At 44.9% G+C, this 22,939-nt stretch overlaps 1 protein-coding gene across 1 annotated transcript; it reads right to left on the bottom strand.

Moving 5' to 3' along the window:
• Window positions 1-1,444: 1,444 nt before the first annotated feature.
• Window positions 1,445-22,546, bottom strand: Rsph4a (Radial spoke head protein 4a). The gene is made up of 8 exons (XM_077667711.1): window positions 22,420-22,546; window positions 19,227-19,420; window positions 15,895-16,040; window positions 13,664-13,696; window positions 10,047-10,118; window positions 8,270-8,329; window positions 3,853-3,925; window positions 1,445-1,507 (listed from the first exon to the last, which is right to left on the bottom strand). Exons 2-7 carry the CDS (start codon window positions 19,418-19,420, stop codon window positions 3,855-3,857), a joined length of 576 nt encoding a protein of 191 aa, XP_077523837.1. The 5' UTR covers window positions 22,420-22,546; the 3' UTR covers window positions 1,445-1,507; window positions 3,853-3,854.
• Window positions 22,547-22,939: the final 393 nt, after the last annotated feature.

Here is a 22,939-nt window from a genome sequence, read left to right as displayed (position 1 = left end):
TTTTACATTCCATTTCTACCGCAAGTCGCTATTGCGGCCCAACTTTGCCCGTTAGCTGCTAAAGCGTTCAACAGATTTCTTTACACAATTTGAAGCATAAATTTCAGCAGTAGGCTAAGTTCACAATAATCGTAACTGGCTAATATAGTGATGACTCCGTAACACATAGACATGGGAACGACCGCCTTCAAGTGGAGGAGAGCGGAATCCGTGGGTTGTGCAGCATTAGATCTTGTTGCAAAATCTTATTTGCGCCCGATTTCAATAACGCACAGCTCCCACCGAAGTTTGTTTCAGAAGAGCTTAACCTTGTCCTCAATTTTTGATGTCAACAGTGTCGTTGAATTACTGTAGGCCAGCACGGACCAATTAGGAGTGTACAGATGAAAGTAAACAGAGAAGCAAGCACGGAGGTAGAGCAAAAAGAGAAGCCATTATACAGTGAGAACGCACCAAAGGCAACAAGAATAAGTCATATCTGAAAAAGCAGTTAAATTTTGTTCTTCAATATAAATACGAGCATGGTATTCACAATGTCATGCGGGCAGGGAATTGCATATTTCAATAGGCGGTGGGAAGAAATATTAAAGTGTAAGGTTAAAACTACATTTAACGACGTGAAGAGAAGCCACGAATTAGTTTTCTCCGCAAACCAATGACACCAACTGAGGTCGGCCTAGAATTCGTTTGCTAGAAGGTGTCGAATTCCTAATTATCCCTCGTACAATAGCTTTTCTTCTACCACAAATCCCATGATTTTTGCAGCGATGCGAATTGAATTTCACAGCAACATTCAAACGTGGCCGCAAACTTTTCAGCCGCGCACATAACCTCTTTTCTCGCATTACTACCTTGAATGCGTCGGTTTCTTCTCACTTCTCACGTGGCGTACCGTCTGAGTCACATTTCATGAAATGTGGCGCTTTCGTGAAAAGTGGTTGAGCAGGGTGCATGCACTACGCACTAAAACCAGAAATTAGAAAGTAGCCCATGGCTTACGGCCAATGTGCCTGTGCGCATCTTGTTTGGAGGTCTAAATGGCTCACATTTCGCGCGAGTGTTACGTCAGAAAGCTTGAAGCTACTACAAGGTGTCCTATTTTATGAACGAAAGTGCGACTCTCGAGTGCTGAACAAAACGGTGACACAGGCTGTACGTCGCGCCCGTTCGCTAACTGTCGGAAAGCTAGAACAATCAGTTCATGACATACACTCACGGCAAAATTGCCGTTATTTAGGTATCCAGCAGCACATAGATGCCAGCCCATGACACATGCAGGAATTAGAAATTCTTACTTTTTACGTACTTATATACTTCAGCGCTCTGGGTCATCGAACTCGGCGGATGAATAGTATATCTTTATTCGCGAAGTAGGGTTTTGGATAAAAGTGACTCCGCCAGATGTTGGTGTATCTGCGTGATAGAAGGACGAACAGAAATAGATGATGAAATGAAAACTTGCGCGGCTTCTTGCACCCATCAGCGGAGTCATCACTGGTGACTGCACCTGCACGAAACAACAAATGCCCGTTCGAAGAAATGATAGCACCTTGTAGGGGACGCGCTTTCTAGCAGAGTACCGCGTTTCATGGGAAAGGAGGGTATCTCTGCAATTCGTCTGTGCACTCGATGGCTCTTTCACTCAGTGTGCTAAGATTCGAGGGCCAAAATTATGCCTTGGGTGTAGAGCTGCTATGCTTGGCCAATGGCCAAGCGTGCTTTGCGCATGCAAAGCAAGAAGTGAATTGCTTATACTTACGACACAATATATCGATATGATTAGAATGTTGCTCTCGCGTACAAACGTCATAAACTTGAGCAGATGGAAGCCATTAAGCGTTTATTTACGAGATCCCGCTTTTGATGAGCGCGTTTTGTGCTGTGCATGGCGGCACGTCAGTTTAGTCGTTTGGAGGTTTAGGCGGGCGTTATGTATGCCAGCACCACTACATTTTATCACTGTACGGGGCGAAGAACGTTTCTACTGGTCAGAACGGAGCCACCTAAGCGGTGCCTATACACGAAAACTGGCTGCACTAACCTCCAATTCCAGCATTCCCTTTAAACAATTTTGACCTTTAACCTTTCAAACGCTGCGCAATCAACCAGTGTCTAAAGTTGCAACTTTCTATTGACAATTCATATATGCCTTTCAAAATAGCGGCCGAAGAAAGTACCCACATTTACGAGGACAAACAGGTCTTTTTTTAATTTCAATTACTAGATCATTGGCAATTCCCATATGCAGAGGCTAATATCGTCTCAAGGAGGTTTTTTTATCTGTGCAGGACAAATTTCTTCAACTTGATTTTTGAACGTAACCTCATAGCTTTCTGTAATGTATTCGGATATTATAGAGATCAAATTAAAGTGAAAACCGCTATGGTATATTGCTTTCTTTCGCCATGCGAGCTATAGCGCATTCATCGCTACAGAAGACGCGGTAGGCAGGAGAGCATTTCTTGTGCGAATGCGTTTTGCAGTATAGCTATGACCCGAAGGTCCCACGACGAACCACGCCTGCCTGCTTTCATTAATCACGTGACCACCGTCAGCATGTGCCTCACACTGCCGTAATCGCCTTCAGGTGGAGTGCATGCAGGAAGAGATAAGGGGGGGGGGGGGGGGGGTAAATGCGTAACCACACCCTGAATGCAACAATCCTCTCGCTTTGTGCAATGTTTGCAGTCATCAGGTGAGACACGTGGCAGTGAAGACGCCCCAAACACCTCGAAGCACCTCGCAGATGTCGCACGCAGACACCACACGAGAGCCCCAGGACACGCGGCAGGTCCGACATAAGAAGCACGGTGCTGCAGCCGGTGTCCAGGAATGAGCTGCCCGATAACATCAGTAAATCTGCGCCCATGCACTTGATTGAATAAGGCATCGTTTAAGCTAGCCAGCGTAATGTGAGCGACTCTAAGACGGGGCTACTGTCTCTTTAAATTTCCGTACGCTCGACACAAATGGTCCCCGAGGTACGTTTGCATAAAACTCATCGCCAGGAAAAATCATGCAGGCGTTACTCTTTTTTCACAAAATCACGAACTATTAATCATTAGCTTTGTCCAAGTTTGCACATTTCGACATATTATGCTCGTTCGTACGGGCTACACTAATACCGTGCTGACACAAGGCTGAAATTTTGTCCGTTTATAAGCATTATTTCAATTCCTCAAAACACGTTGTTAAGAAATGTTGTAGTGTCAGTGTTTTTCCACCTTATTCATACGGTTATCGTAAATAAAAATTTAGAAGGACGGTGCGTTTTGCAGGTAGATATAAATTGCGTTTCATAATTTTACATTTTAGAAGGTTGCCTAGAAAAATGTAACTTCCTTTCAAATTTGGTCATATAGAGCAGATTTCAGATGAAACAACATTGATCCAGTATATTAACTGGTTCAGAAATTATTCCTGTGGGAAAGATGATCGTGTGTAATTTACCCTGGATGCTGAAAGAGCACAAGGTCCCTTAAACCATACCAAAGCCAGTATTTACACGAGCACATGAGAAAAAAACATTTGGCGTGAGATCCGGCCAGTTACGAAATTAAAGTGTCAGGACAATTTCTAACAGGTAACAAACCATCTAGAAAAGTTTCAAAACGTTCTGTTGCTCGTACCTAACTGCATATCAGAAAAGACATCCTGGCGAGAGGAGCCGCTTCAGGAAACATTGTTCTTTTGCTGCGAGCTTTCGACACAAACAATATGTGTCACGCAATACTGAGGGTACAGAAAACCGAACAGATGATAGAGAAAACATGCAGAGAGTAAGCTACCAAGGTGTCTCTTAACGTTAATACTACTGCTCAAACGAACGTACCTAGTCGGGAAAGGACTCACCTTCAGATATAGTCCAGCACGGCTACTGAGTTGTCCTCTATGGCGCTTATATTCTTGGGTTCGTCGGTGGCGTCTGCGAAAGTGAAACACTGGTAAGGTGGCAGGCAAATCTAATGCACCCGCTAAGCATAAGCAAGGCCTCACGATGTTACAGCCGGCTTAATCTGATAAGGCCGCGAGTGATATAAGTGGCTTTGAACGATGCAAGAAAGTAACTAAGAATAAAAAGAAAAAAGCTCAGCAAGTACCAATCAGGGCAATTTTAAAGGTAACACGAGACGGCGCGCCAAATACAGCCTCGAGCCGCACCTGTGGCAATGCACAGCAGCAGATTTCCGTATTGCGACGTAATGATCCGCAGGCGTGTCTTGCCGGCGCTTTCTTAGCTATCGGCCGAGATTTAAATGATAATTTTATTGTGGTCGAAGAAAAAACGGTCAGCCATAAGCATCACCTTAGTACACGTGCTTCCGCGGAGTTAAAAACACTGCGGTTTTTCTTCCATGGCTTCGTTTCTGGTGCCTCACCCATCATGAAGCCTAAGACTTCTGGGTGTTTTCCAAAATTGAAGGAAAGCCACAAGGGTACGTATTTCGCGTCTCACACAAACGGCACCTCTGCAATGTTATTTTGTTTTTGACAAGAACCACCCTAATTTTTTTATTGCCGCATGGTGAATGGGTGGCTTAGGGCATCGCAGGAAATATGGGTTTATAAGAAGTAAACACCTTTGTAGATTTGATTCCTTCATTGTTCCCACTTATTCACGAACCGCTAATGTTTGCCTCGTCAAATCTGTTTTCAATTATCCGATGTACAAATACGAAAAGAAATTTGAAGATTGTCTTAAGTAAAATATTAATCCCCAATCTGTCAGTAAGACACGCATGCATATATTCTAATGCCCATATTTAACATCCCGTACAGATAATGCCCGCCAATAGCCGCCGAGGTGGCTCAGTGGTTATGCTGCTCGACTGCCCGAAAGACGCGGATTCGATCCCGGCCGCGGCCGTCGCATTCCCATGGAGGCGAAATACAAAAAAAAATCCACTTGCTCTGCGATGTCAGTGCACGGTAAAGAACCCGAGGTGGTCGAGACTATGTGTTCTCCTCCACTACGACGTCCCAGATAGCCTGAGTCGCTTTTGGACGCTAAACCCCATAAACATCGAATTAATGCGCTGTATCACGATTTCTTAGCAAAGACAAGTGCAGAGTAGAACTAATCATCCATCGAAGAGAATATTTATTGCGAACAGCTGCCAATAATTACTTGCGGCTATTTTTTGGGAAGTTTATTTTCCTCTTGTGTTGGCGTCTTGTCTAACGAAAGTTTGTTTTTCATTTTGTCTGTTCTCTGGGGTATTTGACTTTTATATTCCTGTATGCTCCCTAACATGCCCACCTGCTCTGTAACGCCTCTGAGCCGTGAGGGTAATATTTTTAAAAAATGAAGAGAGAAGGTACTTAACTTCAACAGAATAGAACATCTATCGATGCCGTCGTTTAATTTAAACTTTGAGTAAAGAATGAGAAACTTGTTCAAAACTTCATAAGTTCCCAGTCCTGCCATAACCCAATGTGACCAATAAAGTGTTAGCATTAGGATGATCAGTGCAAGCGAAAATGGCAACCATCGTGATGTGTGGACGCGTGGCCACCTCGGAACAAATGCACTTTGTATACTATCTCGGATATACTGAATTTTAGTGTGTTAACCAGTGATATAATGAACCTAAGCATGCAACATCGAATATAATTAACTTCTGTTAAATTAAGATATAACAAACTTTCGTGTATTACGTCAAATATAACGAACCTAATTATTCCACCTAAGATTTAACGAACTGCCGGGTTCTGACCGTACATGTAACTAACTTAATATGTTCATCACGGATATAACCAACCTAAGTGCATCACCCTCGGTGTATACATAGCTCTGAAGTATTACCGGTGTCTGCAGCATATATGCAACTCTGTAGTTACAATCCAATGATTTTCAGTGTGTTGACCAGATGCAAGCTGAGCTGCAGACAGTGGTGCATAACCTAGACACCTCTAAGTAACTGAACTTGTCCTCGAGCTAGCGCCGGACAAAAGTGAATTCCTTTGCAATACAGGCAATATCTGTACTAAGCCATCTGAGCAGTCCCCCCCTTGTTTTTGCATAACAAGTCATTACATCACATAAAGAGGTAACCGAGCTCCTCAGTGTAGCTTTCAGCAACTATAAAGTCCTCGTAATTAGATCAAATGTCTCAAGAACACCTGGAAAAATATCGTATGTATTATCGTTCGCAGTCAAACGAGAACGGTGGAACGAGGCAGGAGGCAACTCATACGCTGGTGCGCGTGTTAGCAGTCAGCATTATTTTGTGCCACACCCCCACAGATAAACTGACAGCAAAAAGTCACGGAGACCTATCTCCACAAGGCCAAGCTACTCATCACAACGGGCCTTGCACACAGACGCATCCTGACTCTAGAGAGGGGACTGCCTTCCCTTCTTTCAGAGCAATAATGAAGGAACTAACTGTACACATGACACGCAGAATTTACACAAAACACGGTCGAGCCTTTGAACGCTGACAGCTTCAACTCTCCGCACCGGTCCATATGACGGCCATCTGCAACACCCTGGGTTTACACCTCCGCTTCTGAATACGTACGCTTCCAATGCGACCAGAAACGGTGACACGGCTACCCTAACACGACACAGGGCCGCAGAAAGAGAGCAAGATGAGGACGACATTTACGTCAATGCGTTGCAAAAAGACAACTCCATATCTGTGATATGGCGCAGCCGGGACAACACAACTGCAATAGCGGTCGTGCTACACGAGTGAACATTTGCTCGCCACTACTACAAACTCTCGTCTTGAGCAATATCCGCACACTCTCTGACAGACACAAAGCTCTGCATGAGCTCTACAAACCGTTTTCGACGCGCTCTATCTCGAGGCTCGTTACTTCTACGTTCAGAATCTACTCAACGCGCAACGTATGTATTTATGTATACCTACCACTCGTGTGAATTCCTGCAGACATGGGCGATGATGATAGGAACCGGTGGGCCTACGACAAGGCACGTAGAGTATCTCGTTTCTTCTGCTGGCATCCTCCCCTACCCCGCCCCCCGCTTACCGACGACGCTACTGATTTGTCCAGAAACTTGGCGGTCCTAACGTGCAGACTTGAACATGCCATATAGAGCATCCGAAGCTCGATTTAAGGCTCCTACCCTGTTCCGATACCTTGCCACCTCAACTGCCCTCATGCGGCCTGAGCAGATCGTCATTATTATCACCATCGCCGGTACCACCTGCACAACCCACATCGTTTGCAAATGGGCTTGCGACCCACGGTGGTATCATGGGGATTATATGTAGACGCTGTCATGAAGTACCAGTGATGCCGTTGAATATTCAGTGCTGATCTGTAGTTTGACAGTGCTCGGACTTCCACAAGGGAGGTGATGATCTCGTCGCCAAGCGTGGCTCTCCCACTGATTGCGAAGAATTTCGTGCACTGACCAGAGCCGCAGCTGATGTGGCATGGGCAGATTTGCTAAATGGCTTCTAAAGAGCCATGTAGGCCATAGCTCGAACGCCCTACAGTTTCCCTAGGCATCTAAAAGGTTCCTAGTTCTCCGTTCCTTAAAAACACACTTGCCGCAAAAAGCGCCACCGAGCTCATTTCCTCTCTAAATAAACCGCTCATTCATTCATAGGTATTATTTTTTGCTTTTTGTATAAGGTACGTGGCTGCCACTTACAGTAGAAATCAGTGACCGTAAATTAGGTTCATAAACAACACAAAAGCAAGACCACGCTTGAATGACCATTTATTTGGCTTGCAGTCTCAATAGTCGAATTAATATTGGCACACGGCTTTGTCCACAGAAAATCTCCTATTCTTTTTCACAACCAGACTAGAAGATTAAGGTATGCGCGTTTATTTCTTGTTCGCTATACTTTATTCGAAGAAAGGGAGTGGCGGTGTTGTCTGAATGACTATTCCGTGCGGCTTCAGAACGTAAATACGCAGGATCGTTTCCCGGCCCCAAAGGCCGCATTTTCATGGACCAGAAATGCAAAAAACACCCACGTGCAGAGTGATGTTAGTGCGAGTCAAAGAGCCCCACTTGGCCAGAACAAACCTAGAGTCATTCACTACGGACTCGAGCAAAGCACACGTACACCTTTAGGAAGGTTAATCCCACATACCATCCTAAATCGTACCATGCAATGAAGGCCTGTACTGAAAGGGGTATGCGGTACCAAAAGTGGTAATAACGACGTCGAAAATGCGTGAAGCAAGAAGTCAAAAACCTGCTTTTGTTCGCCAAACGGAGGCAGATACAGGAATCGATAATCGAGAGTGCTCAGGTAGTCAATTCAAAATTCGCACTTACCTTCTTCGGCATCCTCAGCGGCTTCAGCGAACACAATGGAAGCTGACGGCAACCCGGAGCCTGTGGTGAAACGTACGATCAGAAAATGTTTTACTTAAGGTATACGTAAAGAAACTGCCACAGTTTGAATGTCTTGCTTGAACTGTTCACTGCACAAATTGAGATCTGTAAATATGTTTTTAGGAAACAGTTTTTGTTTTTTTAAACAAAGCCTTGAAGTTATTGATGGCCTGAACTTGCTCAGGTAACCGTGTTCGTGTTGTGCACAGGCAACGTGAAGTGAAAATGTTTTCAGCGAGAATTCTTCACTTGGTACTAGTTTGGCTGTGGTAAATTAGCACTTTTTTTCTAATCATGCATTAGAAGCTTGTATCGACAGAATGGCATCAGCAATTACATGACAATTTATGGTGCCCATTCCGAAACACACCTGAGCCACTTGACCAAAGAAAGCGCATAATCCTTTATATGATGCTAGGGCAAGAAAGACCTCTTTGTTTCCACACCAACCGTGATTTTTTGCTAATAAGGCGCATGTGTTATGTGCTCTAGACCTTTGAGGCACACACAAGCAGATTTTTTGGAACCACGCGGCCACAGATATCATGTTGGTTCGTAATGCCGTGTTCGCCAGAACCGCAACATCTTTAACACGAGTACAGTGAGCACCATATACCGCATGATATTCTTCCCCATATGGTCACAAAGGTTATCCGGCTAATGTGAGCGCACAGTTACAAAACTTCTGCGCTTCTTGTGACCATGTGGTAAGAAAGGTCTTGCGGCTCCTACAATCACGTGGTCACAAGGACAACGCGACGCTAAGCACAAGGAGTTTATAAACCGTTGATCAGATGGTATTGGGAACAATGTGGTCCTTCTGACCACGCAATGAACTCGCCCAAGTTAACGCGCGAGCGCGCGGCCTACTACTGCGGCGCTATTTAGACACAGGGGGAGTTCCGATGCAAAAGTACTTTTGTGAACACTTTATCTAACCCGCCGCGGTGGCTCAGTGGTTAGGGCGCTCGACTACTGATCCGGAGTTCCCGGGTTCGAACCCGACCGCGGTGTCAGCGCACGTTAAAGATCCCCATGTGGTCGGAATTATTCCGGAGCACTCCACTATGGCACCACTCTCTTCCTTTCTTCTTTCACTCCCTTCTTTATCCCTTCCCTTACGGAGCGGTTCAGGTGTCCAACGATATATGAGACAGATACTGCGCCATTTCCTTTCCCCCAAAAACCAATTATTATTAATAACACTTTATCTTCTCAACAATCCAGAAACTAAGAGGGGAGCTGAAAAAGCCCTAAGATTTAAATAGATTGTACGATTTTTACATTATTGGAATTTTATTTTTCACTCAGTTGCCGGAACGTCACCGCAAGTATAAGACTGCGGAAGAGAATAAATCGCGCTTATCTTTGTTAAAAATGCTAGATGTGCTACTTGAACAATGAAAATTAGTTCTTATAAGCATATTGCGTTGTCCGGTAGTGAAGTTTTAATGGGACACGAGTATACTTTCGGGAGTGCAATTCTATGTGGTAGGTTAGCAAACCTATCGAGGACATTGGACATGCTCGCCAGCATCCCACCTGCCGTCGCTCTGTTTTTTTTTTCATTTCGTAAGAGAGGAAACGGGGGAATTATCGCCAAACTCTCTACGGATGCCATTAAGCAGCTTGATGTTGACTTCCACGTGAGGTGATCCCCACTCTTTGTTGGCCGACACCGCGCTTGAATGATGTGTCTGAAGAGAGCGGAACTGACCTTTTTTGAAGGCGCTCTCCATGTCGATGTCCTCGAGAGCCACCAATCCTCCGCTGCCGTTCCCCGCTGGAGCTGCATTGACGGCATTGGCGAGCAAAGTGCATCAGATACAGATATTCCACTACATAAGAATAAAATGATGATGATGATGATGATGACGGTGATGATGATGATGTTGTTGTTGTTGATGATGATGATGATGATGATGATGATGATGATGATGATGATGATGATGATGATGATGATGATGATGATGATGATGATTTGTTATGGCGCATGGGCAGCTTTGTCACAGAGCGCCAAGCCACATGGTATTTACGTCTACACAAGGTTGGCGCGAACAGCCATTTCCCAAGCATTTCACCCCAAATTAGAGAGAACAAGGTAGTTAGAAAACTTGTACGCATCGCTTCACAAGCGGGTTCCCTTGGTACTCGGGATCAAACTTCAAACCTGCCATCTGCGATGGGGAACACAAAATCACAAGGCCACCACTGCGATATTATCTCAGTTTAACTAATAATCTCTGGAAAATGAATTTCATTTGCTCAGGGTTTGCTCATTGACTTTTACTCGTAATTGTTCGTTAACATATGCTTTCTGTATTCATTTTTTATTCGAACGCCGGAGTATAATACCCACACTATGCAATTTTCTAAGGGAAAAAAATTCTCGTATGTTTCAGCCAGGTTCTGATCCCCACAGTCGCCCTCGTGTGCTTACAAACCTGCTCAGGTGCTTAGATCACCACAGGTGAGGAAGCTAATTAATGTTTTATGTCCACTACCATTTCTGCTATTCTGAAAATTAAAGTTTAAAACGTCTCGAGTACAATTATCACAGTCTAACAATGTCATTTTCTGGAGGCCAACGAGGCCACACTGTTCCTACTGACCAGTTTGCTACTGTTTGAAATGACACGCTGACCGAAAAATTATCTGTAGTTAGTCACTAACTTTCCAGAAGCCTTGAAGGAGAACAACTCCTTCATATCTCCGATTCTTTCTCAAATAGCTGTTAAGAAACTTATGATCACGTAGACCATTATTCATTCTCTGTCTACGAGTATATCAGCCGCAAATTTCAGTAAGATGTTTCAGCAAGCAGTTGAATTGTACAACGGAAATATTAAAATAACCACGTGATATACCGACTGTTGAACATTGATGGATAATTGGGAAGGTGTTTCACATCTACCAGTCAGGCAAAAGAATGCAAGTATTAGCTATCGGTTCATTTCTATTGACAGCAAACTACCGAAACCTATTTTGGAAATCAGACATCAATCACACAACGTGTAAGGCCTAGTCGTACACTGTGATATATTCTCCGCCATATTTCACTTCGTCCGTCATTTCTGGAGGCATTATCGTCCACAGCATACAATCGTCCTCATATGGAATAAATTACAGTTCGGGAGCCCAAGCATGTCACCGTCATAAAGTCCCTAGAGGCAATACAGAATCGGTCAGACTGGATCATTACTGGGAAGGTAGTTTAACTGTAAGCCTTCTACCTTTGTCACCCAGAAGCACGATCACTACCCATATATCGGCCTCACAACCTAGCCATAGCGGTCTCCACGCCCACCCACCGTCACAGCGGATCCACTGCCCACCTTCACCTTACATAAAAGCCAACCGCCCAGTTCCACCCGTCAGAAGAGCCACGCACCCCCAAAGCACCCACTTGTACCCTTCACCAGGCCTACACCCACTAGAAGCCTCTGTAGCAGCGGGAAAAAAATGTGGCAGCCGAATCGAATTGAAAGACGCAGGGGCAAAGCCAGCTGCTGCCCATCAGAAGCACCACCCACTAACCACCACCCACCAGCCAGCTGCCCAACAATCACCGCAGCCTTCCAGCCTTTTCTGTCGCGTAAGTGAAGCTCCAGTTCAGAGTAAAGCATTCCTTAGAATGAACGCAGGCTAATCTTCATGGGTAAATAAAGCTGCTTTCGCAAAATTTTCGCATGAGATTTACCATCGTCTCGTGATCCTTCTATACTGTTTCCACGCCAGATCTGCCGCTACTAACGTGACTGCGTTCTTGCACCTCCCGCTGATATCCACCAGCACAAAACTGTTTCGCCTGTGTCTCCCTTTAAAATTTATCACTCCTCATCTTAAATATAAGGGTCCAAGGACTTTTCAGCACGTTATTTTATTTTTGGTTGTATTTGAATCAGATATTTAGCATTTTAGAAATATTTACGCAACTACCCTCCCAAAATGTCACTGTTATATGTTCAAAGAATTGTTTTCTAACGTATGTCTTTTGCTCTTCACCCTGTGAAATAGCTCCAAAGTTAAGAAAATGTGGCAGAGCTCTGATTCAACATCCATCTCATTCCTACTGTTGTGCTCTAGCGCGAGACATTCTTAGCATTTTTTTTTGCAAAGCAGAAATCTCGGTTTTTCAATTTCTGAAATGCAGTGAGTACGTTGCCATTTCAGAAGTGTGAAGAAAATGGAATACAATAAATTTAAAACTCCCAAATCTGAAAAACAAAAAAGAATTGAATTGCACTAAGGTCCTAGGGGTGCAGCAAAAAAAAAGAGGGAGGGGGGAGGGGGTCAAGATAAATAAAACAGACGTGAAGTAACCTGCTTCGCAAGAGGCAAACGCCCATTGTTCGAGGGGTTCTCCGCAATGCACGGCTGTCACGTTTCGCAGAACAAGTTTTTAAAAGTACTTCTCCTTCAACTTTGGAAACGAGGCGTACAAGCGGATACAACAATTATCGAAAAATAAATGCTGTGGACACTTCTGGAATTTAAAAGACGCGTCGCACGATGCGTTGCATTTCGCTATAGTCATCCTCAAATGGCAGACATCTCTGATCGTCTTGTCATTTTTAATACGATTACGACAGCACAGCCCCTGCTACCAACTTGAAAGCGTTCTTCACCTCTTGGTATTATCCACGGGAAGAAGAGTTATTCACTTCTGAGTTCTTTTAGCTATTATATCAAAGCTAGCCATTATTCTAAACCGCCGCCGTGCATTTATTTATCTGTAATCTTTCTCGGATGGTGCATATTCCATACTTTAAGGCTAAAACATAGTCGCAGCCATTTCTTTCGAAACTAGCTAAGATTTGCACAAAATCCCCGCATCAGCAACATGCATAACTGGCACTGCCAACTGTAAAACTTCTTTCAACTATTATTATCTATTTGATTTTGTTTTTACAATCTATAGTACGTTCTTTTTTATTGCTAATTTTTCGTGCATTGCCTTTCTCATTTTTTGAAAAACTAATGTGGCAGTTTTTGAAGAATTACTTTTCGTTTATCTATATCTCTGTGCATGTCACTTTTTTTTTAATGGTGTTTTTTTAGAACAGTGCCCTGTTATTATGAACGGCTCAAACGGCGGAAAATGAGGCTTGGGACCGAACACTTTCAGTGTATTTTCACCTCGTTAATTTGAAAAATTCCTGCTTGGACAATAGACAAGGTAAAAATGCACAAAATCCATTGGAGGTGAGCTAAATAGATATTCAATATTGACGCATGGATACCGTTGCCTCAGTTCTGCCAGTTTTTATGAAACCACCCTTTTCAGAGTAGTTACGTGTCTTATTTTCTATAACAGCGAGCCGGGACACTTACTTGCTGCAGTCGTTGTCGTCGTCAATTCGGGTGCTGTTAAAAATAGCCAATGCGTAAATAAATGAAAGCAGAGTACCCCAGTAGTTTTACACAAACGAACACAATATTAGAAGCTAAAGAGACACGAAATGCTGATGCACAATGGAAAGGGTGACATGAATGCAATGCGGCGACACCGACACCACGAGCGTACAGATTCAGAAAAAAATTTCGCTACAAAATATTTAACGGCGCATTGTCTCCATTAGGGAACATCAAATAGAGCAGAAAGAGGGGTTATATTCGCTCTTCGTTAAGAGAAGTAACTGCCCTGCACCCGCGCATACGCAAAGCGCCTTGATCAGGGCATTTATGTGCGTATTTCCACCGTGATATAATTTCTTGCTATCATTATCTTGCTGTCTGAACACCCAAGATTGCTCAACTAGAGCAGAACTTGGTGCTGGGCTAGTTGGTCATTTATTCTTTAAAGACCGGATGTAGTGCTGTTGGGAAGGTCACGAAGAGAGAACACAGCAAAGAACGCTAACATGTAAGGGTGAAATCCTCTAGTATCACCGCCTCTTATATAATCATGAGTTGAACACACAAGTACTTCTAGAGAGAAAGCTAGAAGCGTTGGGTACGAGAGGGGCAGTATCGTAGTTCGTGTGAGTTGGGGATGATCGGAAACATATGGAGTTAGAAATTTTTCTTGCATCGTGTTTTGTGGCTTCTTTTCAGTCTCCAGGTCGACCGTTCCTTGTTAATTTTTTATTACTATAGTATACTTTAGTCTGTCCTCTGTGCTTTGTTTCATTTCTCTTAAAAAACATAAGACACAAGATTTTGACGAACAAAAAAAAAACGATACCCATGGTGATGGGCGCAAAATTAATTTTGGCCGAATCACTCGAGCAACCTACGCGTGCTCATAGTTCATCACATTGGTGCTGGTAAGGCAACCGTTTTAGAACGGACTGTGCTGATTCCCCCCCCCCCCGTTTTTCCAAGTTGTTGCTGTTGATTATTTTATACAAAGAAAGAATACTTTGTACGATTAGCAATAATCTGTTTGCATGGGCAAAGAAAGCATGCGTGAAGAAACTTTACAATGGACACCCAGTTTACGTTTTACGTTCTTTTTGCTAATGCGCAACGCATTACTCAAAATTTATCATGACGCGGTATTCATGTCTAGGTCGTAAAAAAATTATTACATTTCTTCATTCAAAATAATTCGTTTACAGTTTCACACCTGCAGGTTGGCTATGACGTCGACATGAGGCATGAGAAAACAGCGATAATACAGCTCCTTGTTCCTTCGTATTGCAGCTCTTGAGACAGGCTGTCGTAATAGTTTTAGAGAATTGGAAGGGTCAAGCAAGGAATAAATACCTGTTTTGCGATTCCTCATGAAATTTGAAGCCAGGTTTGAGGAAACAGCCAGCATTCGGCGACAGAAATTATTGGCCAATCTCGGAGGCTAAGCTTCACCACCATTCACTTCCAAGCGGTTATCGCAGAATCCTTTTCATTTTGTTTTCCATTGGTCTTAACCAAGCTGGAGGAGGGAATGTCTGATCTTTAATTTGGATATTATCGGCAATAAATATGGCATATGAAGCCGAACTAACATCACCATAACCACATACACACAATCAATGAATTTGGACAAAGCACGAAAATCGTACGTAGGGCACCCTCGAACATATCTTACATGCTCGGACAAAAACATTTAATTGAAAAATGGTAAGATATTGTAATATAAATATTGAAGGTAATGATACAATGATAATTATATAGCAGAATCTTATCTATCTATTATATATATAATTATATAGCAGATATTGTAATAGTATTATTGAAGGTAATGATACAATGATAATTATATAGCAGTGTGTGCATCGATTGCATCTAGCAGTTAAGACTGCCACAGAAAATCAATGGCAAACGCTTCTGACGATAACAAAAAGTTAACAAAAGAAATGAAAGACTTCCGTCGGGTGATCTGCGGATATATTGATTGTTATAGTGAAATCTTACACCGCACGAAAAATTTGCGTTCATAAATGGTTTCCCGCTCAAAAGTACTTTTGTCCAGAATTGTTTGGTATGGTCTCTTTTAACGCGATGTTGCTCCCGAAATTCCCGTCGTAGCTGAACGACCGCTTCGCTTAAATATTTCCGTTGGCGTGGACTGCTTTGGAGCTGAATTGAATTGCACGAAACAATCACAAATGGCAACGAACTTGGAGCGACGACGATCTTGTAGACGACGAAGGCGACGAAGGCGACGACCACCACGACAAACGTCGCGAGGCCCGCGATGGTCATCAGCACCTGCGCGTGTGCCCCGGCATCCGCGACGGACTGCTGGGTCGTCAAGCCGGCCGTTCTGCGCGCAGAGGAATCCGCTGAGGACAAAGAAAGACTGCGACCTTCCCCTATCGCTCAGCTAACTGAGTTATTTCTTTTCGGTGGGCACTGCGATAGAAGTGTGCTCAGACCGTGTGTTTGGTGAGACCTACGACGAGCGATGAGATCGCAGCACTGGCAGCCATGTTTCTGTGGAGAACAAAACGCAAAAGACGCCGGTGACTTGGACGATGTCAAAGCACACTAAATTACCTCAGGTGGTCGAGATCCATCGGTAGCGTACAACTATAGCGCCTTTTTCTCTCTTCCGTCGTTTTCACCGTCTTTCAACGCTTTACCCGGGTTAGAAACGGTCGCGGCGGCGGCGTTTCGATGGAGGCGGAACGCAGAAGGTGCCCGTGTGCTGTCCGCCGTCAGTGCAGGACAATGATCCCAAAGTGGCCGAAATTATTCCGTAGTCCTTCACTATAGCACCCCTTTATCCATGTATTCTTTCACTCCCTCATTATTCCATCCCTTGTGGCGCGGTTGAAGTGTCCACCAATAATGACAAAGGTACTGCGTCCTTCCTTTCTGCATAAAGCAATGTCGATTTGGTATGGTAATACAGAGCACTTTCATGCACAGAGTCTACCACAGCCAGTGGGGAATAAGTGGTGTTTGTGTGACATCCGATGCCAAATGTGCCTTGCCTACTTAAGGTGATATAACAGTGTTTTATGGAGAAAGCAAACGGCGCAGTAGCTGTCTCACTTATCGGTGTACGCCTCAACCGCGCCGTCAAGGACAGGAAGACAGTGGGTGTGAAAAAAGGGAGAAAGAGATGCCGTAGTGGAGAGCTCCAAAATAATTTCTACCACCACCAGTGTTTGAGGATTCACCATCCAAAAGCGGCACATGTGATACGAAGACTCTACGGAGAGAGGATCACGGACTAATTTACACTGTCTGGGGTTTTTTGACACACAATCCCATCGCACAGCGCCCGGGCGTGTTTCATTTCGAAATGGCCGGTGGCCGAGTGTTGATGGGCCGAACGTCATAGGCACAGAGCAAGCGCGGCGTGCGAATGGGGCTCCTACGAAACGTAAATTACAACAATCTGAAGAACAGCCAGTGACTGCCGCGCCACTAACAGCAGCCAGCAGGTTCCGCACGACCGCTCTCAGTTGCTCAGAGGAATGCTACTCAATGTCCAGGCTCGGATTTTTTTTTTTTAGCCGTTAAGCGTCGTATCCGTCATCGGCAACGAAATCCGGCGTCGGCGTTAGCCAGATGCAGTGGCCCAAAAACCGCAGATGACGGCACCATGGTATGAAAGTAAAATAAAATTTCTCCCAAAGGTGCGAGGAACTCAACCAAGGCCTTTCAGTTTGCAAGGCCAGCACCCAATCCATAGGCCACAGAACCGTGTTGCTTCTTTGCGACCAACGGTGAACCCAGTGTATGCGTTGCCTTACGACTGAGCGCCGACGAGTAGCTGCGTGTTTGGAAAGGAAGAGAAAATAAAAATAAATATTAAAATTAAAGTGAAATAAAAAGATCGCCTTCGCATTCAGAGCACGTAATTAGTCTTAAGTTTCCTGCGTAATCTTTCACTTTCTCCCATATTACAAATGTCTCTTATTTCTTATACCACAATGTTTCAAACTTTTTCCCCATTCTAAACGCCTCCTGCACGTACGTGAGGTTTCCATTGTAACTTTTTCTGAGGTGGTAGGGATCGAGAGGCGACAAATTGCAAGTTGCGATCTTAGCAACTTTTTTTAATTGGTTTTTGAGGAAAGGAAAATGGTGCAGTATCGGTCTCATATACCGTTGGACACCTAAACCGCGCCGTAAGGGAAGGCATAAAGGAGGGAGTGAATGAAGAAAGGAAGAGAGAGGTGCCGTAGTTGAAGGCTACGGGATAATTTCGACCACCTGGGAATCTTTAACGTGCACTGACATCGCAAAGCACACGGGCGCCTTAGCGTTTTTCCTCCATAAAAACGCAGCCGCCGCGGTCGGGTTCGAACCCGGGAACATGGGATCAGTAGCCGGGCGCCCTAACCACTGAGCCATCGCGGAGGGTTTTAGCAGCTGCCAATGTTAGTTTAAATGTAAACGACAGTGTAAATGTGACTCGCGCTTGTCACTGGCACTCGTGTTATTACAACTTGTGTTGTCTCTTAACACTGTTCAATGATGTGACATTCGCTGAGATCGCACTTTCTAGCACTGCGGCGCATGCTGTTAATAGTATTGCAGCTACTATAGAAGTGACATGTTTCTTTAACCGTGTTTTTCTCTCTAGCATTCTCCTTCTTGCTTTTTTATATATTCATGTACAACGAACCTCTCTTTCTGGTCTTCGTCTGTGCACCGCCTTTAGGAACTTTGAGTAGTTAACCTTCGTGTTTTCGTCGCTCTTCTTCGGCGAGGCGCAGGACCACATGCGCGGAAAGCCAAAAGCAGTGCGGGAACACAGGATAACTGCACTGCACCCTAGTTCTTGTCTCTTACTACACACAGACACGCACACACACACATAAAAGAAATCTACTGTACTTATGTAAAATATATAAATACTTCTCGATGATACCTGGCGCCATTGAAGTGAAAACTGAAATAAAAAAATTCGGCAGGGGTACTGGAGACTTCTTACGTGCGGTAATGCGAAACCATTACTGCTGCTGGGTGCATTGACACCCACCCACACACACAGTACTGGGAACGCTGCACGACGAACGGTTTCATCACAATTCCGACAAGAAAGTCTGGGAATGCAAACAACTTAATATGCATATTTCGTCGGTTCCAATCCCTGTCGCAAGCTAGCCTGCAATTTTACTGGCACATGTAAGCTATACGCAACGAGAAATAGATGGCATCACCCGGAACACTGTACGACAAACGGTTGCGTTACAATTCTGGTATAAGTGTGAGGAAAACTGGCCCCACGTGGAGGTCGGCCAATGGCGAATGTACATAGACGAAAGACATGTATATGATTGTCTGAAATGGGGGTGCCCGTCTTGCTGTGTGGGCCATATTGGCGCTTGATGACGTCACCGTATTTTTCTTGCCATCGCTGGGATTTTCTGTAATATCTGCGAATACAAACAGATACACACACTGCCCAAAATTCTTTCGCATTAAAATATACCTGTATTTGCCCTTGATATATATCAAGCATTTGCTTTTGAGAGCAGCGCTTTCGTACCCTGATCGGCTGGCGGACTTTCTCTGGACCATCATGGAGTCCGGCGGTTTCTTGTTCTTCCCGAGGGCCCCGTCCTTGTCTCCGCCAGCGTCCTCCTCCTCTTCGTCTTCCTCCTCCTTGTGCTCCTCGTCCTTCTTTTCCTCACCATTGTCCTCCTCCTTGTCCTCCTTACTCTCGTCTTCATCCTTCGACATCTGCACCATGAGGCGGAACAAACGACGTTGCAATAACTACGGAAGGCGAATTATGTTTACATGCTCCCAAGGCAACCCGGGACAATAGAGCTAGCCTAGAAATCAGCGGGTAACCTGAAGGACTGAAAGGGAGAAGAAAGAGCTCCCCTAGTAAGTCAGATGCACTTAAATGTTCAGTGGCCCAACCGGCCCCATTTCAACAACTTCAAGATAAAAGAAATCTAATCCGCTAGTGATTTAGGAGATGTGCAAAAAAGAGCTCCTTGGTTACATCGCCTGTCTGCTCGACCCTGGCAGTAAGCTCGAGCAGTTTCATGAAGTACCGATACAAAATAAAGGAGAAAAAAAGGGGTTTAAGAATGTAAGGTCTGCGCCTATGGCCATGCTATTGCGCACTTCAAGGTGATAACCGAAATGACTGAACCACTCGGCTATGCAAAGCTTGGCCAATAGTACGCTTTGCGGTTAGTATATTTGCTGCCCTTACCGGCATAAAGAGGACTACGATTTTAGAGCGTCAAGTTGAAGTTCGGTACTTGCATCAATTCAAAACTTGTGGGCTCCTTTAAGACTTTCCTCCAGTGTAGATTCCTTCGAGAGGTCTCCCTAGCGGCCTTTTTAGTACTGAAGAAAGAACCGTCGCCTTTCAGGGTCACGTGATTTTTTTTTCCTACAGTGGCAACACAAGTTCATCAGCGTGCCAGAATGCAGGTGCGGCGTGACTTGCAAAAACTGTTCATGCGCTTTTCTTTTTTGGCATTTATTATTTCTTAAAGCATTCAATCGATGCACTGCAAGCATTGGGCGAAAAGTCTGGCGTAGCGGGTAAAAACCCAGGTCTCCACTTGGCGTAAAACGTGCGTGCAATTCATAGCAAGGCTGCACTTCTTTAGCGTAACAACACACGTGTGTCACATTATCTCGTAGCATGTCCCACCGTGCTAATCATCGCATTCTTGTTCACGTCAAAGAAACTCAAGTGTACCAACGCCTTCATTTCTCACCCATAACTCGACACGAAGGCTGACTGCATTAGAGTACGGCTGCCTTTCCTATGGTCGTGGGATCAGAATCCATGTTAGAGGGCCGCATGTCCACACGGGAAGCAACGAAAACGCCTCTATGCTGTTCTATAGCACCGCACTGTGAAGAACCCTGCGTAGTATTTTATTTATTCTATTTATTTACTCAATGGTCTCTTGCAGGACTTTACATAAGGTGTGGGGACAACACAGCGGAGTCCACCCCTCTGGCGTCTCTCAGAGCCCTCGCGCCACTTCGAGACCCCACCATACAGTTGAACTCCATTGAACCCCCCTCAAAGCCCTTTCAGCAGATCGCATGACTTGCTTGGCCTTTCCCGAAATCAACGTTTGGAAATAAGTGGATCATCATAGCGACCGACTACCTGATCCGCTACGCCGAGGCAAAAGCCCTACCGAACGGAACACCAGCAGAAGTCACCAAATTTTTCGTCAATTGATTCTTCGGTGAGACGGTGCCCCCGATGCGTACATCACGGACAGGTGAACCAGCGCTCACGGCAGAACTGCCGCCAGCCATCCTGCATTACAGCCAAATCAGCCACCGGATGACAACTGCATACCATCCGCAGAGCAACAAACTGACCGAGTGCCTGAAAAAAACCATCGGCGTTATGCTCGCCATTTATGTCGATGCCCAACACACAAGAACTGGGACGTCATCCTGCTTTACGTCGTCTTCACCTAAAACACCGCAGTGCAGGAGATTACCCAGATTACCCAGATTCTCGTCCATGGCAGGGAGGCCACGACCACGCTAGAAGCCATGCTGCCCAACATTACCGAAGAAGAGAACGTCGACGTCACCGCCTGCCTTCAAAACGCAGATACGCCTGTATATACACCTTACACTGTCACACCTCAGGCTAGAGGACGGCTTGGCAATGCATCACTGTAATAAAGGAACAGCGCAAAAAACTCCGAAAAAGCTAAAGAAAGGAGGCGCTTGTCTGTCTCTTTTGCTCATGTCCAGCATTCTTGGACAAAAAAAAATCGAGATTGGAATATTGTGAGGTACTTTCATGGAAATAACGTGGTCCGTTCTGCCGATGCGTAGCAAAATTTTTTTAAATTTTCTGCATCGCTGGCATAAAGCTAACAGAGTGCTGCGGCAGCCCGGCTCACGATGAAGACGCCACGCCCCAGCACGCTCTGGATCAGCACGCGCAACACCTGGAAATCTTTAACGTGCACTGGCAGCGCACAGCATACGAGCGCCTTTTGCGTTTCACCTCCATCGAAACACAGCCGCCGCCGTCCGGTTCGAACACGGGAACTCCGGATCAGTAGCCGAGTGCACTAACCACTGAGCCACCGCGGCGAGAACATTATCATGGGCGATGCATGTCGGGTAAAGGACAATGCACAGTTTTATTCCCTGGCTGAAAATGGTCGATGTCAGGCTAGGTCGTCTTAAAGGCGACCACTAGAAATTAGCAGAGTCCAAATTTCTAATATCAGGTTCTTAGAATACGTTGCAGCCGTTTACTACTTATTTTAAGGGACAGTTGTAATTGTAATTGGTTTTGGGGGGAAAGGAAATGACGCAGTATCTGTCTCATATATCTTTGGACACCTGAACAGCGCCGTAAGGGAAGGGTAAAGGAGGGAGTGCAAGAAGAAAGGAAGAGAGAGGTGCCGGGCTCTCACCGGATAGGTGGAGGGCTCCAGAATAATTTCGACCACATGGGAATCTTTAACGTGCACTGATATCGCACAGCACACGGGCGCCTCAGCGTTTTTCCTCCATAAAAACGCAGCAGCCGCGGTCGGGTTCGAACCCGGGAACTCCGGATCAGTAGTCGAGCGCCCTAACAACTGAGCCACCGCGGCGGGGCTAAGGGACAGTTCGTTTCAAATTTTATGACTTTAAGCGTCACGCTGGGAAACGGATAGAGAACAGCATGGAAGGACCGGCTGCAGTGGCAACTAAACGAAGGACAAGGCCGTGCCTACCTTCTGGTATGGCTCCGAAAACGGCTGCGCTCTGCACGACCAGGCTGTTCCCCTTCTTCCTGCCTACACAGAAGAGCCTCGAATCCTGTCACTCGGCGGCTGATCCAAGCTGCTGCTGCTTCTTCTTCTGCGAAACACGTGCAATGGGAAATGGGCACGAGGATCCTCTTCTGGACCCATGGTGGCAAATACGCAAAGCTAGAACATCACTAAATAGGCGAAGGACTCAAACGATAGAGGGGAAAAAACTAGAATTTAAAATAGGACAGTTGTCAAATAAGCAAATGCCATCAAATATCATGTCCCGCTTTAGACACGGTTGCTTTTTTTATGTGTCCAGCATCAAAAACTTTTCAGCCCAATGACACTGATGCTACTGGACGTGAAACTTGCATAAGACAACGGAACACATTTATTTATTTATTTATTTATTTTTTTATTTATTTATTTATTTATTTATTTATTTATTTATTTATTTATTTATTTATTTATTTATTTATTTAAAACATACTGCAGTCAT

Source organism: Amblyomma americanum, chromosome 5 (assembly GCF_052857255.1).
Source record: "Amblyomma americanum isolate KBUSLIRL-KWMA chromosome 5, ASM5285725v1, whole genome shotgun sequence".
Taxonomy (NCBI): domain Eukaryota; kingdom Metazoa; phylum Arthropoda; class Arachnida; order Ixodida; family Ixodidae; genus Amblyomma; species Amblyomma americanum.
Note: the sequence above shows the minus strand (reverse complement) of the source record. Positions and strands in the feature narration are given on the sequence as shown.